We start from the raw sequence: 17,416 nt of genomic DNA, 5'->3' as shown, positions 1-17,416 counted from the left end.
GCCTTGAGTTTTCAATAGTGTGCTCAATACGCATAGATATGAAATGCTTCACAAATCTTTTTTTTTTTATGTTATTCAAATCAAATTGTATTGGTCACATACACATGGTTAGCAGATGTTATTGCGAGTGTAGAGAAATGCTTATGCTTCTAGATCCGACAGTGCAACAGTATCTAATAGGTCATATCTAACAATTTCCACAACAAAACCTAATACACACAATCTAGTAAAGGAATGGGATGAGAATAYATAAGTATAAAATATATGGATGAGCAGTGACAGAGCGGCTAAGATGCAATAGATAGTAAGGCTAAATAGTGAAGGATACAGTATACAGTATATATACATATGAGATGAGTAATGCGAGTTATGTAAACATTCTTAAAGTGACATTATTAAAGTGACTAGTGTTCCATTTATTAAAGTGGCCAATGATGTCAAGTCTGTAGGTAGGCAGCCGCCTCTCTGTGCTAGTGATGGCTGTTTAACAATCTGATGGCCTTTTCAATCTCTCTGTCCCATCTTTAATGCACCTGTACTGACCTCGCCTTCTGGATTGAAGCAGGGTGAACAGGCAGCGGCTCGGGTGGTAATTGTTCTTGATTATCTTTTTTGCCTTCCTGTGACATTGAGTGTTGTAGGTGTCCTGGAGGGCAGGTAGTTTGCCCCCGGTGATGCGTTGTGCAGCCCACACCACCCTCTGGAGAGCCCTGCGGTTGTGTGCGGTGCAGTTGCCGTACCAGGCGGGGATACATTTTTTCAGCCTCCTGAGTTTGAAGAGGTGCTGTTGCGCCTTCTTCACCACACTGTCTGTGTGCCTGGACCATTTTAGGTTGTCTGTGATGTGTACACCGAGACACTTAAAACTTTCCACCTTCTCCACTGCTGTCCCGTCAATGTAGATAGGGGGGTGCTCCCTTTGCTGTTTCCTAAAGTCCACGATCATTTATTTTGTTTTGCTGACATTGAGTGAGAGGTTATTTTCCTGCCACCACACTCCGAGGGCCCTCACCTCCTCCCTGTAGGCCGTCTCGTCGTTGTTGGTAATCAAGCCTACCACTGTAGTGTCGTCTGCAAACTTGATGATTGAGTTAGAGGCGTGCATGGCCACACAGTCATGGGTGAACAGGGAGTACAGGAGGGGGCTGAGAACCCACCCTTGTGGGGCCCCAGTGTTGAGGATCAGCGGGGTGGAGATGTTGTTTCCTACCCTCACCACCTGGGGCCAGCCCGTCAGGAAGTCCAGGACCCAGTTGCACAGGGCGGGGTCGAGACCCAGGGTCTCGAGCTTAATAATGATTCCATCATTCTCTGTGGTGCTGCTCTGTTGATGTAAAAAACGCTAAGACTAAACTTTCTGATGTTTTGATGGGGAAATGATGCACTGCGAATAGTTATAGGCATTTTGTATTGATTACGACAGCTCAGATACTTACATTGTATTTATGAGTTTCACAAACCCCAGTTTAGACCACAATTAATCTGAAACCTTGATTTGATTTTCCAACACTGAGAGAGAAGACAGAAATCTCTCTTAAGGAGAAAATGTTTATTGATCCAGGCGACTTGGCATGTAAATCCTTATTTATATGTGTGGTGCTGTCTGTCCAGCACTGGGCAATGGGGAGTGTGGAATTCATCACTATTGGCACCTGGACCTGATTACAACAGACTCTGAAACTCTCATAGACCTATGATAAAGAACTCTGTCCGGCCCTCTTTACTATCGCATCACTCAGAGTGTCTGTACGATGGGACAGTGCATCGCTACAAAACACCCTGCTCTCCGCAGTCACCTTAACTTAGGCTAACCCCCATTGAGCCACTACAGCCTGGGTCCTGGGCCTACAAAGGCCGAAATGAAATCCTTTAATATCTGTAATTCAATATGGGGGGGGGGGGGAGCAAAGCCACTATGTGTCTTTTTAAGAAAAGTAAAGTTTTCTTAAAGATAGGCGTTTGAGATGAAGTAAAGGAAATGGACTTCTTGTGATCATAAGGTTGCATCTTTAGATCACAAATGACAGTTGTGGCTGGCTATACCCTGGCTATACCCTGGCTATACCCTGGCTATACCCTGGCTATATTGTGCTTGAGGTAGAAAGCTTCATTGTTTTACACAGCAGTAGGTGGCAGCATCGAGTCTGTGTGCTGGTATGACTATAACATGATAACAAAAGTACACAGCCCTAGTGCAGAGTCTGGAACTTTCAAGTTTCAACTAACTACTGACTTTTTGGAGCCTGACTAAGCCAGACTTGGTTGCAGATAAAACATACACATCAGATAAGGAAACATGGTTTCTGGTAAATTAAGTTTTAAAAAAATGAAAATGAAAACACTTGAGAGATACTGATACAGAGAAACTGCTAGAGATACTGATACTGAGATACTGCTACTGAAATACTGCTAGAGATACTGCTACTGAGATACTGCTACTGAGATACTGCTAGAGATACTGATACTGAGATACTGATACTGAGATACTGATACTGAGATACTGCTACTGAGATACTGCTACTGAGATACTGATACTGAGATACTGATACGAGATACTGCTAGAGATACTGATACTGAGATACTGCTAGAGATACTGATACAGAGATACTGATACAGAGAAACTGCTAGAGATACTGCTACTGAGATACTGATACTGCTAGAGATACTGATACTGAGATACTGCTACTGAGATACTGCTAGAGATACTGATACTGAGATACTGATACTGAGATACTGCTAGAGATACTGCTACTGAGATACTGATCCTGAGATACTGATCATGAGATACTGAATACTGATACTGAGATACTGATACTGAGATACTGATACTGAGATACTGATACTGAGATACTGCTACTGAGATACTGCTACTGAGATACTGCTATGAGATACTATACAAGATACTGATACAGGAAACTGCTAGAGATACTGCTACTGAGATACTGCTACTGAGATACTGCTACTGAGATACTGATACTGCTAGAGATACTGCTAGAGATACTGCTACTGAGATACTGCTACTGAGATACTGCTACTGAGATACTGCTAGAGATACTGATACTGAGATACAGAGATACTGATACAGAGATACTGATACAGAAGAAACTGATACTGAGATACTGCTAGAGATACTGATACTGAGATACTGCTAGAGATACTGATACTGAGATACTGCTAGAGATACTGATACAGAGATACTGATACAGAGAAACTGCTAGAGATACTGCTACTGAGATACTGATACTGCTAGAGATACTGCTAGAGATACTGATACAGAGATACTGCTACTGAGATACTGCTACTGAGATACTGCTACTGAGATACTGCTACTGAGATACTGATAGAGAACTGCTAGAGATACTGATACTGAGATACTGCTAGAGATACTGATACTGAGATACTGCTACTGAGATACTGATACAGAGGTACTGTTACTGAGATACTGATACTGAGGTACTGATACTGAGGTACTGATACTGAGGTACTGATACTGCTAGAGATACTGATACAGAGGTACAGAGATACTGATACAGAGATACCGCTACTGAGATACTGCTACTGCTAGAGAGACCTTGATACATTTCTCTTCCACAGCCATTTGCTCATTATACCAGATTCTGTAAATATAATATATATGGTTTTCTTCTTCTAGTCTTCCTCCATGTACATCCCCCATTTGTTATTCGGGATCTATGTAAACACACACTGGCTGCAGTTCCTGCTGCCCTGCTTTGAGACCTACAGTACACAGTATGCAAATGTCTCTGAGCTGTGGTTAGCTCTCTGCGTTTAGACCTGCTAACCGTGTGGTTTCTCAAAGGAAATGATGTCACTTGAGATCTTGGTATGCAGGTGTCATTGCCTGCCTCTGTCAGGCCCGACGAGTTGAAAGCTGAGAGAGCTTCTCTTCCTGGAAGCCTGTAGCTTTCTGGTAAGGGTCTAACATAGTAAGGGAGATCCCAGAGTTGATATACTATGTAAACAACAGCTGAACCACCTCCCCACAGACGAGAAATGTCAATTCCAATGTATTTGGTGGATGATTGGAAATGAAGTCAAAGCGCACGAACCAAAATATTTTCTTCTTTCTAGGAAGACATTATCAATATACTATAACAGGGTGTACGATGAGGCTGCTGAAATTGACAAGCTTAATAAAATGGCATGTTTTTATTTTCCCTATATTTGCCGATGTCACTTGTTAAATGATTATAACCCAGTTTGGAGAAGGTGTAACCGATGTGAAATGGCTAGCTAGTTAGCGGGGTGCGCGCTAATAGCGGTTCAATCGGTGACGTCACTCGCTCTGAGACCTTGAAGTATTTGTTCCCCTTGCCCTGCAAGGGCCGCGGCTTTTGTGGAGCGATGGGTAACRATGCTTCGTGGGAGGCAGTTGTTGATGTGTGCAGAGGGTCCCAGGTTCGAGCCCAGGTAGGGGCGAGGAGAGGGACGGAAGCTATACTGGTACAAAGGCACCAAGCAGCGTGCTATTCATTAACAGAATACCCAATAGGGAGAATGATGAAAAGTTATATGTAGAGGGTGTTCCACCAGGGGGTCTGAGTCTTACTGCTGTACCCCCCTTTGTGAGAACGAGGGCCCTAGGGCCTGTTGTTTTTACTGCTGTACCCCCCTTTGTGAGAACGAGGGCCCTAGGGTCTTATGCTTAATGCAATATTGGGATGACTAGCTAGCTTTCTACATACTGTTCTACCTTTGTTATTAGCATTAACTTTGGGACAACGTGGTGATATTTGTGACCAGTAAATGAATATAGAGTCCCTGTTTTAAATATATGTCTAAGACTGGGCCGGTCCTCGATCGGAGTTAGCATGATAGCACAAACATACTGGCACTCAGGCAAGACAGAGACATTATCTGAAATCTACACCTGACCAGACCAGAACTGACCAGAACTGAGCTGACCAGAACAGACCAAACCAGAACTGAGCTGACCAGACCAGAACTGAGCTGACCAAACCTGACCAGACCTAGCCAGACAAGAACAGAGCTGACCAGAACAGACCAGAACAGACCCGACCAGAACAGACCCGACCAGATCTGACCAGAACAGACCCGACCAAGCAACAGACAGACCCGACCAGAACAGACCCGACCAGAACAGACCAGAACAGACCCGACCAGAACAGACCAGACCAAACCAGACCCGACCAGATCTGACCAGAAAAGAACAGACCAAACCAGACCAGACCAGACCAGAACAGATCCGACCTGAACTATGGTAACAGTTCTTTATTTGGAAGAACATCAGACAGGAAGCACCTCCCTCTACTCTTTGCTCCCCCGCACCACAAGTCAGCACTTTTCAGTTTCAATGTTCATTTCCCTTTTTTCTACAGGCCTTACCCAGACTCACTCTTTACCAGGATGGGGTTTTGTAAGTCATTTTAGCAGACAGCCTAATCCAGACTGATTTACAATAAGGGCATTCAACCAATGTAGGCGAGACAACCACAAACCACTGCACCTGTCACCTTGACTCCGATGTGTTTGTCATTCACAGTGGTAATGTATGGTGTCAGTTACATTTAACCCACAGTTTAAAAAAATAGTGCCTTCATTTCCCCTAGTGTGTTAGTTACACTGAATCTACTCATCCACCCACCTCCGCAACTACACTCCAAGTAAATCAACATTTTAAAACCACCTGAAAATCCATAAAGACAGAAAAACTGCCTTTTTCTCTACAGTGTTCAAGCTAACGACGTGTAGCTATATTGCTTTTGGAATTAATTGCAGGAGCCGGTTGCAAGGTAATTAAACTGTAATGGTTATCTGAATATTATTTTGAATAATGAAACAAATCAAGTCATTGGTGACCAGCTGGGGGCATTCATTCGGTTCTGCAGGACCATCGATCCTCCAGTCATTCGCCCCAGAATAGTTAATGAGTCAACCACACCCGGGCTTACAAACTAATTTGATAGACTTTCATTTTAATTGGTTGTAATGATTCAACTGGTAGTAATTAACTTGCCACTACGGGACGGCACTTGAGTGTTGCCGCAGTCCAGCAGACTTAAACAAAACAGAAGGCTATACCCCCATACACCTTAAGTGCAATAAAGTAGCTACTTATACAAGCAGTGAAGTATGTGAACTAGCTAGTATTCTAGGTACAACTTTATTTGAAGGGCCCCTATATAAGGCCTTCATAACTCATTCATAACCCATACATATACCATTCATAAGAAGTACATGAGCATTTAATAAATGCTGAAGTTCAGTTATGTCAACAACCGCAAGTTGCCATTTTCAACTTGTGTTGTCTCGTGATTATTAAGATGGCATGAGTATAACTGATCTGGTATACTGTGAGTAGAGGATTGATGGTGCGTTACAGTACCATAAGGTCGTTGGTGTGGTGTCATACTGTACTAAGAACCAGGACCGAGGTCTGTGTTTGCTGCATACAACTGTATTGTTCTTTGGTTGTTATTGTTCCTCTTCTTTGCCTTTAAACAAATACATCACATTTGTCTCTGTTTACCTGCTAGGGCACCTACTCCCTGTTGCTCTCCGCCATGTCACAGTGAGTTTGTCTATCTATATTAAGATGCCTGTTGCCCTGGAAACCGCCAGGCCTATACCCAGCCTATCCTCTATGCATACCCATTTTACTATTCATTCCATCTCATATACCGGAATCACAGAATTACTCTGTCTTAGGGAATGATGGCGCTTTGYACTTTGAGAGGTTGAAAAGTCACCATCCTTAGCATTATCCCAATATGAGGGGGTGTTTTTTCATTTGTGAAGTATTAAAGCCTCTGGCTTCATTGGAKGAGAATGCTAATTTGGATTGTTAATTGTGTGTTGGTTTTTATGATGCAACACTGTTCATAGTAGCAGTTTACAGACACATATGACATCTACAGTATAGTATGCGACAACATAATCAAAGTACCACAATCAGTCACTGTTATATCATGCATTGTCAGACAACTACCCAGATATCTGGGGTGGTCATAACAGTGACAGGGTTTCATGAACAAGACCGTGTTTCCTGTTTTTRAACAATACCTCGATACCCAGTCAAGTCATTGGCCTTACACTTCCATGCTTATTAAAGCGGGATCTTGTTTATCGAGACACATTTCCTTGCACTGTAATTTATTAATACACGTTCAACGCACATCCCTATACAGTAGTACACGACTTTGATGAGAATATCAATCTATTGCTTATAGAAGCTTGATGGAGTCCTATTGTAGGATGAATCCACGTTTGTGCAGAGTGTTACTGCTGTGAATGCAGCATTTATCTGCTAGTAGGAAGCTGTTGTATTCTGTGAAGTTCATAGTTGCTCGGTTTAAAGCAGGATGTTGAGCGTGGGGGGATTTTCTCTGTCACTGATGATGCGGTAAACTGAGTAGTTCACCTAGGTCAGGAAGTAGCGTGGAAGGTACAGGGGAAATGTTTGGGCTATGTTGTAGCTTTAAAAAGAGATGTGGGACAAACCGTAGGGTTAAAGGAGCACTAAGAACTGATTGTGCTCTGCTTTCATATATGCTAAAGTTAGAAGGAAGCTAGAATGGAAACACTTGTTTTTCTGTTTCCTCAATTGAACTATTTYGCCCCAAAAGAGGAAGCATATTTCAAAATGCTCGGTCCTGAGGACATGTTGGCACCGAGAATGAAAGCTAGTAATTTCAGGTAGGTCATTTTTTTCTCACTTGACATTTTCTGATCCTTTATATTTTATTGAAAGCAGCAATTGATTTTTGTGTCTTTGAACAATTCTATAAAGCTTCTAAGTCCTTCTTTCATTACATTTTGTAAGAATGCCACTTCCTATATTTGCATTGCGCAACAAGAATTGGAGAAAGACAGACAAAGTATACCTTTAATCTGATATTGTGACCTCCACTCTTCAAGTGTGACTTATTCTTCCACTCTTTAAGTGTTGCTGTCAACTTCATGATGTAAAGGGTTGTCCATAGCACCRTGCTTGACTTGTTTCTATAGAGACTGTACATGTGTACCTGAAAGCCATTTCCATGGTCTCAATAGCTGGAGATGAGAAAACAAACATTACTTCATTAAGGTGACACCTTAGAATGAACAGTTCTGAGTTATGTACCTTGGTTCATTTTATTTGCGTCAGAGTATTTGCCAAGACAAGTGGAGCTATACAGTAGACGTTAATGAGTCATGATGTTGTTTGTTTGAGTGAAGTCATTTGTAGCYGTCTCAGTTTGTTGGTACTTTTGATGTAGAACAGTGAGGCAAATTAAATGACTCTATGCGACGGGGGGTAAATTGTGACACCGTTAAATCCATCTATGAACTATTCAAACAGTTGAATAATACAACCTAGACAGGAATTGGAGAGGAGACAGGGAAATACAAGTTGATGTGAAATGACACAGTTTCAGTCGCTGTCGCCGTGAATTCCTGTCTATGCAAATTCTCTTGCTGTTTCTTGTGGCTGTCTGAGTTGAGGTGCAKAAGTACATTTCCCCTTGGTTTGCCTTTGTTCTGTGTTTCTGGACATTATTTGGTGGTTGGTTTCTAGTTTCATAATGTTGGTTAGCCCACTGATGCCATCTTGCTGTGCCAGTTTTCTCAGTGTTCATTCCTTCTGGTTGCAGATTGAMAGACAAGAAGAGCAGACTGAGCCTTCTGTTGACCAAGTCAGGCTCCCATGAAAACATCAATCCAGAAAAAAAGACAGACACCAACAACAACAAGTAAGACATCAGTCTTAAAGGCAAAGCAATGGAAAGAGATTGCCCTGCAGAATAWCGTAACATGTTTAATTGCCCCAGTTGCCCAATTTGTATTGAAGAGCATTTTCAATCGTAAAGGTATATTTCAGCGTAATTATGTTTAGATAATTGTTACCTTATCTTGAAAGCAGCATTGCCCAAATACTACTTCAAGGAAACGAATACGAAGCTAAACATATCATTTAGCTGAATTATCCCTTTAAATTCATGCAATATGCAGTTACTTTTCCTCAATCCAAATACAAGAGGGAAACAACGGAATCTAAACATGCCCCACCGTCAGCTTTCAAAAGGATCAAACCGAAAGATATATAAACAAATGAACGCAGCATCATTAGCAGAAGACTTAAATTATATCTCTTACTGTTTTCTGCAGCATCTCACCAGAGGCAGCGTTGAGATGGAGCGACTCCTTTGAAGATCTGATCAGACATTCAGGTTAGATTGAAGTCAGCGATATCTCATTTAGTCACAAATTGCGAGTCTAAACCATTTTTGTTCAAAGCACAACTTTAATGGGAAGAAACAGTGTCTTTTGGGAAATTAAAGGTTAGAGAAGAACAATGGAATTTGACTTGAKGTTTTCAGTGTTTGGTAAGACTTTCAAACCTGTCTAACTTCCTGATATGTCTATTGAAGAGTGTTTTCTTACAGCTATAACTCCTTTTGGTCTAGAGTGTCATAGAGATCAGTGGTTGAGTGTTTGATATTGTCTTTCCCACTTTTCATTGAGAGCAGGTTGGGAATCTATAGAGCTTGGCAATTTATATTATGAATATGAATAAACAATAAACAAATAAAAATAATAAATAAATAATAAACAAGTAGCCTAAACAAATATAAGGCAAGTCTTTCAGTGAATATAGTCTGGAATTCAATCAATCAGGTGCTTACAAAGTAAYACATCTACAGCATTAGCCTCAAGTGGGCACAATGCAGATCCCTTTGTGGCCATTACTCTGGTAACAGTACATGCTAATTTTCCTTCACATAGACCTCCTCGTTGAATCCAATAGATCATTAAAGAGTATGTTCTTCTCCCCCGATGCAGACGGAGTGGAGACGTTCTCTCAGTTCCTCAAGACAGAGTTCAGTGAGGAGAACATTGAGTTCTGGTTGGCCTGTGAGGAGTACAAGACCATCGACTCGGAAATCCGGCTCATCTCCAAAGCCAAGCACATGTATTCTGTCTTCATTGAAGCCGAGGCCCCAAAAGAGGTATATATATATATATATATATAGTGCTCCAGAAATGAAACCAAATAGGCCTTGCTGGAGCTTTATATCAGTGGCAATGGAAAAACTGTGAGCCCTATCAATATAAATTCCCTGAAGCTGATGCTTGGTCAATGGGATTATTAAAATATTCAAAGAAAGATACAACTTGATCTTCTTTGCACTTCTATGATCTTGACATAGTTTGAAGAATGGCTGATTAGATGCAATGCATCAGCATTCACTGGTATACATACTTTGACCTTTATAAACTATGCACAGGAACTATGCGGAAGTTACAATGAGTAAGATGCAAGAACAGAGTCCTGAGAACCATGTGATTTAGAAATTGCTCTAATCCCCTAGTGAGACAGACATGACCATTACAGAACCATGTGGTTTAGAGACGGTATACCCACAGGCAGCATTGGATGAAGACTGATGTGACCGTGTGGTCTTCTTTCTCTGCAACTAGCAGCAACTGAACCAGTGATGTAAACACCCACGCACTTTCAGTTTGACATCAAGACGTTAGCTCAGTCAGATAATAAGCTAGCAGGACTTCAAAACCACATGCCTTTTCAGTCTGGTGTTCAATGTGCTGCAAGGACAGCGACATGTGAAGACTGAAAAGTGTAATATGGACACCACATTCTACTTATATGGAGGGTTCTGAGTAAAGTCAACTCAAAACAATGCCTCAATGAGGCTCTGAGTAAAGTCAACTCAAAACAATGCCTCAATGAGGCTCTGAGTAAAGTCAACTCAAAACAATGTCTCAATGAGGCTCTGAGTAAAGTCAACTCAAAACAATGTCTCAATGAGGCTCTGAGTAAAGTCAACTCAAAACAATGTCTCAAGGAGGCTCTGAGTAAAGTCAACTCAAAACAATGTCTCAAGGAGGCTCTGAGTAATGTCAACTCAAAACAATGCCTCAAGGAGGCTCTGAGTAAAGTCAACTCAAAACAATGCCTCAAGGAGGCTCTGAGTAAAGTCAACTCAAAACAATGTCTCAAGGAGGCTCTGAGTAAAGTCAACTCAAACACACTGCCTCAATGAGACTTGGGCCAGCCGTTAACTGTAGCTCTTCACCTTTCATGACTGTATTTTGACCTCTCTTCCACTGACTGACCTGAAAGAAGTCCAACTTGCCAATAGAAAGCATTTGGTACTAAACTGAGTGTAAAGTGACACATACTTTGGGCACACACTGGCCCAATCTCAAAATGTACCACTAGATCCGACGTCCTATGCACTTGTAGAGATCAGAGTAGATTTGATTGGTTTAAACAATATAGTGAAACTTCGACCTAGCCAATCAGAAGGAAAGGTGGTGCTATTACCATATCACCATATCTAAGGGTTGATTAGCCACATCCACTCAACATACTCATAATAGTGTCACTTGTCTTTTAGGTCAACATCGACTATGCCTCCAAGGTGGCCATCCAGAAGACCATGGCTTCGCCGACGAATACCTGCTTCGATGCGGCGCAGAGCAAAGTCTACAGCCTGATGAAAAAAGACTGCTACCCAAGGTTCCTCACGTCAGACATCTACCTGCACCTCACCAAGAGGAAAGGCCCCGGGACCACCATGTACCGCCGGAGGTCACGGTCCTGCGTTTTCAATGAGCCGCGAGGGGAGGCCACCAGCGACTCCTCTGACTGGTTGTAGCCGAGAGTAGCACAATGCACAATACACACACTCACACACGGACACACACAAGCACTTTTCCAAATTCACTTGCAGTGCAATGCCTATCGCTGACTAGTTGTGTGATTGTGGAAAGTTGTACCTTTTTAATGAGAGACTTTTTGAAGAGATTTRACTTTACAGCTATCAATTAAAATGTTCCCCATCTAGACAGCAAACATGAACAGACTGTGTAAGAATACTAATATGCAATATTCATSTTGTTTACCGTTAAATGTCTTGCCACTGCTTGTATTAATTCAAKAATTTATTCTAATAATATGTTATGTTGGCTTTTAGTTGTAAATTGTATATATTGTCTGGAGAGTAATTATTGGAATAAACAATATATTATGAAATGTTTTTTATTTATTTAATTTTTACAAAAGGTTCAATCATGTCAAAAGAGACAAACGTAATGGTAGTGCATTACACCGTCAGAAGGGTTGATAGAAGGATCTGGAAGGAACCCAAATCACTGAAACATTTATAGACCTCACCAAGCAAGTGAGTAACCACTCTAGGATTGGAATTATTCACGTCATTGGTATGCATACAGTATTCCTTCCAAAGACAAATATGTAATCATTCCAAGCTTGCCAGTGATCCAACTGAGTCTATGGCAGCGTTCCAAATTACACCTTAGTTCATATATAGTGCACTACRTAGGGTTCTGGTCAAAAGTAGTGCACTTTGTAGSGAACAGAGTATCGTTTGGCACGYGACCTTTCCCTTTCAAATGTGTATGCGGTGGGAGGAAGCRTACACATAATTCACATAGTCTCTGGGTTTAGTGGGCCTATTCTCTGTCATTAACACATGTCAGGGTCTCCTTTAGCCTTTGGAACAATACAGTCGTCTCATGCTGAGTTACTGTCATTCCAGCATGACCAGAATGCCTCATAAATTAATATCTTTATGCATGCATGTAAAGGGCGTTGGAATGCATAATGCTCTGACTTGTATTCATTGAAATGGTGGGAAAAARTAAGAATAGAATAGAATAAAATAAAATGTGTAGTTAAAGATGTGTTATAAAAGTATCATTTCAGCCAGTTGTTTTAAAAGTAACGCTCACGAGCCAAAACAGGTCCCCCAAAAGTGTGCTTTACGTCATCCATTTCCTATGATATGTTACGTCCTGCAAAAAATCCGCTGCAATTCGTGTAATATGTTACGGATTCCAATTTGCACAATAGGTTACGAATTTGTAAGCGCTTAAGTTTGCGTTCAATCTCTTTAGTACAGTGCTGTTGTTAAATTCATCACAGCAAAGTGATGAACTTGTTTCCCTTCCTGTAGGAGTTAAATRACGTCCAGGACTGGCTCCATGGCATCTTCACCGAGAGAGTTTGGTCAGTCTGTTTAAAACACTGCATTGCCTGGACATGAAAAAACTATTATTAGTTCAAATCTTAGACAGTTCACAACAATGTTGAATCCTCCGAATAGAGAAATCAATAAGCGCAACACCCTAAGGCCCCTCAGACAAAAAAACATGATCAAATATTTAGATCCAAGTAACATTGGTTTAATACAGGAATGCTAACCATGTTCTATGATTCCTTAACCCTCACTGATTCTAACCTATTTTTATTTTATTTAACYAGGCAAGTCAGTTAAGAACAAATTCTTATTTACAATGACGGCCTACCCRGCCAAACCCAGACGACGCTGGGCCAATTGTGCGCCGCCCCATGGGACTCACAATCACGTCCGGTTGTGATACAGCCTGGATTCAAACCAGGAACTGTAGTGACACCTCTTGCACTGAGATGCAGTGCCTTAGACCGCTGTGGTACTCGGGACTGTGACACTATGACTGACTTACAGTGGAGGAGGCATACAGTGCCAGGAGTGGATGAGGACGGACACTGTAGGATTCAAATCCTTGACATGACTTTTTTTAAATAGACATTCATATTTCTTTCACACAGACGGGCAGGCATTGTTGCAGCACTTTGGGAAAATTTGCAGGCTGCTGAAGGGGCCGACGAGGACACACAGCGCCTCACTGTGGCTTAGTAGAGAAGGCTCCCTAACCACAGTGTGGGACAGGAGTATTTCCTGGGCAAGTCCAGTAGCCCGAAAAAAAAACTCTTGGYCCTTGTTATGATTCATGATTAGGGCCTGGAGTTTTACCTGACCGTGTGATCTGCTTACTGGGGAAAACTCCTGKTGCTAGGTATGGCAGCTAGGTGAWATGGTGTTRGAAGAGGAAGAGACTAGTATAAGTGTAACACCTGTATATTATTGGTATAATAAACATTTCACAATGTCATATCTACATGGAAGCTATTTCTGTTTTTGTGTGGGATGCTTTCAAAGCCAACTATTCTGGGTTAACTTCAATGAGAATCAACCAGCTATGTATTGTTAGGAGGCAAAGTATCTATCCACCTAAATAAATAACAACCACAGAATTAACCAGCTATGTATTGTTAGGAGGCAAAGTATCTATCCACCTAAATAAATAACAACCACANATCTATCCACCTAAATAAATAACAACCACAGAATTAACCAGCTATGTATTGTTAGGAGGCAAAGTATCTATCCACCTAAATAAATAACAACCACATCAGCAATAAACAGTGTCTCAGAGTCTGAAGTGCACCGATGACAACACTTCTAAGCACTGTGCGAGACAGGCACCTCTTTTGAAAATCAAATTTYCTAGTCTTGGTTTGTCCACACGGATGCAAATCGGGATCCCTGTGGTGTTTTCCATCACCTGGTGAGATTTACATTCCTGGTTTTGTTAGGGAAGCACATTAGGTCTTGGGCTGGATGACAATGGGGGTCAGGATAGGTGAGCAACACAGGCAGCACTGTCCTCGTATACCATGAAGACTGCCTTCATATACCATGACAMACCATCATTTATCTTCATTACACAATGCACCACGTGTCTGACACACATGGCTGTGGGTTTCCTATAGGCAGAAAGGGTATGCCTTGCACTGATTGCAACTGTTGATGACCTTTGACCCTCCATCTCCACCAGATGTTAAATACTTAACACCACTCAAAAGCACACAAATCATCTAGTAACTCCAATGTACAGTGGGGCAAAAAAAAACAGAAAAAAAGAATGACCTGCAGAGAGGTGCGACCAAAGTAACAAAGCCTACCATCAGTAACACACTACGCCGCCAGGGACTCAAATCCTGCAGTGCGAGACGTGTCCCCCTGCTTAAGCCAGTACATGTCCAGGCCCGTCTGAAGTTTGCTAGAGAGCATTTGGATAATCCAGAAGAAGATTGGGAGAATGTCATATGGTCAGATGAAACCAAAATATAACTTTTTGGTAAAAACTCAACTCGTCGTGTTTGGAGGACAAAGAATGCTGAGTTGCATCCAAGAAATACCATACCTACTGTGAAGCATGGGGGTGGAAACATCATGCTTTGGGCTGTTTTTCTACAAAGGGACCAGGACGACTGATCCATGTAAAGGAAAGAATGAATGGGGCCATGTATCGTGAGATTTTGAGTGAAAACCTCCTTCCATCAGCAAGGGCATTGAAGATGAAACGAGGCTGGGTCTTTCAGCATGAAATGATCCCAAACACACCGCCCGGGCAACGAAGGAGTGGCTTCGTAAGAACCATTTCAAGTCCTGGAGTGGCCTAGCCAGTCTCCAGATCTCAACCCCATAGAAAATCTTTGGAGGGAGTTGAAAGTCCGTGTTGCCCAGCAACAGCCCCAAAACATCACTGCTCTAGAGGAGATCTGCATGGAGGAATGGGCCAAAATACCAGCAACAGTGTGTGAAAACCTTGTGAAGACTTACAGAAAACGTTTGACCTCTGTCATTGCCAACAAAGGGTATATAACAAAGTATTGAGATAAACTTTTGTTATTGACCAAATACTTATTTTCCACCATAATTTGCAAATAAATTCATAAAATCCTACAATGTGATTTTCTGGATTTTTTTTCTCTCATTTTGTCTGTCATAGTTGAAGTGTACCTATGATGACAATTACAGGCCTCTCTCATCTTTTTAAGTGGAAGAACTTGCACAATTGGTGGCTGACTAAATACTTTTTTGCCCCACTGTACATGCTCTGATTCGCACAAAAGCCAATGAAGCCTAGTGTTATTGTAGAGTTAGATTTGGCAGCATATATCATATGCAGTATGCACAGAGTGCAGCCCAGTGCATAGCATACCATATTGTTGTCCATGTGTCCTTGAGATTAATGTGGAAGATATTCCACAACGGATATGCAAATCCAGTGTAATACACAGGACGCAGGGCGTTTCCCTTTATGCTCTTTAGTTTACGTCCAGGCTCCCGTCGCCTGGCTTCATCAGCCAGTTTACGGCCAGGCTCCCGTCGACTGGCTTCATCAGCCAGTTTACGACCAGGCTCCCGTCGACTGGCTTCATCAGCCAGTTTACGTCCAGGCTCCCGTCGCCTGGCTTCATCAGCCAGTTTACGGCCAGGCTCCCGTCGCCTGGCTTCATCAGCCAGTTTACGGCCAGGCTCCCGTCGCCTGGCTTCATCAGCCAGTTTACGGCCAGGCTCCCGTCGACTGGCTTCATCAGCCAGTTTACGGCCAGGCTCCCGCCGACTGGCTTCATCAGACAGTTTACGGCCAGGCTCCCGTCGCCTGGCTTCATCAGCCAGTTTACGGCCAGGCTCCCGTCGCCTGGCTTCATCAGCCAGTTTACGGCCAGGCTCCCGTCGACTGGCTTTATCAGCCAGTTTACGTCCAGGCTCCCGTCGACTGGCTTCATCAGCCAGTTTACGGCCAGGCTCCCGTCGACTGGCTTCATCAGCCAGTTTACGTCCAGGCTCCCGTCGACTGGCTTCATCAGCCAGTTTACGGCCAGGCTCCCGTCGCCTGGCTTCATCAGCCAAGTCGCAGTTGTAAATGAGAACTTGTCTCTCAACTAGCCTACCTGGTTAAATAAAGGTTAAAAAAAATATATATGTATTGGGAAACCCTGCATTGGCTGACTATTTTTCTGTAATAATATATAGCCATGTATGTTTTTTTATGAATGTTGTTTTAACTGCCTATGGATGACTATCTTAAAGAGATTTTGGTAGCACTTTGTTTTACTGTGCAGTATTTATCCACTGAGAAATAATGTGGCGAAACGGTAATGGTACGCTCTTTTGACATTAGGGTTGTATTAGGATTATGTACTCTGCCTTTCATCCTCATATCTATAAATGATATTGAGGTGGACAGGATATAACAGAAGGCATGAGGGCCCACTCCTTGAATCAGGTGTATACTCTCTCACCAAATATTTATATATATACCCTCTCTCCAAACATCACTTTGCATACTGATTTTCATGTGTTCCAAGGGGAGCCTTGTTTAGATCAGTCCATGCAACTTAACTCCTTCACCTCAAAACAATCCCAATCTCAGCTTCACACTGGCAGGATCTATTTTCTCTCTCCCAGACAGACAACGCAGCCATGGCAATAAAGTGAGTTTCTTTATGTCTGATTCTGTAAATGAATGACTCTATATTTCAATATAAATTACAACTTGCTACAGAAATGTGAAGGGTCATATGTCCATTGGAATTTAAGTTGATATGAATATTAATGTATTGGATAACAAGTAATTAGAATTTTTGGATGCTCTGTTGACTGGACAAAAGAAAAAAACGAATTGATGAAAACGATATAATCTATTTTCTCTCCAGGTGTGAGGTAGATTTGATTTGTGTTTTGAGAACCACTGATAACTGCGCTAGTGATGGATCTCAACACTCTTTCCA

The 17,416-nt window shown here is 42.1% G+C and overlaps 1 protein-coding gene across 1 annotated transcript; it reads left to right on the top strand.

Annotated features, from left to right (window-relative positions):
• The first annotated feature begins 7,424 nt into the window (after window positions 1-7,424).
• Window positions 7,425-11,906, top strand: LOC111978891 (regulator of G-protein signaling 8). The gene is made up of 5 exons (XM_024009140.2): window positions 7,425-7,677; window positions 8,616-8,714; window positions 9,130-9,191; window positions 9,805-9,971; window positions 11,385-11,906. Exons 1-5 carry the CDS (start codon window positions 7,556-7,558, stop codon window positions 11,643-11,645), a joined length of 711 nt encoding a protein of 236 aa, XP_023864908.1. The 5' UTR covers window positions 7,425-7,555; the 3' UTR covers window positions 11,646-11,906.
• Window positions 11,907-17,416: the final 5,510 nt, after the last annotated feature.

The sequence above is a fragment of the Salvelinus sp. IW2-2015 genome, linkage group LG19 (assembly GCF_002910315.2).
Source record: "Salvelinus sp. IW2-2015 linkage group LG19, ASM291031v2, whole genome shotgun sequence".
Taxonomy (NCBI): Eukaryota; Metazoa; Chordata; class Actinopteri; order Salmoniformes; family Salmonidae; genus Salvelinus; species Salvelinus sp. IW2-2015.
This window is presented reverse-complemented; position numbering and strand designations above follow the sequence as displayed.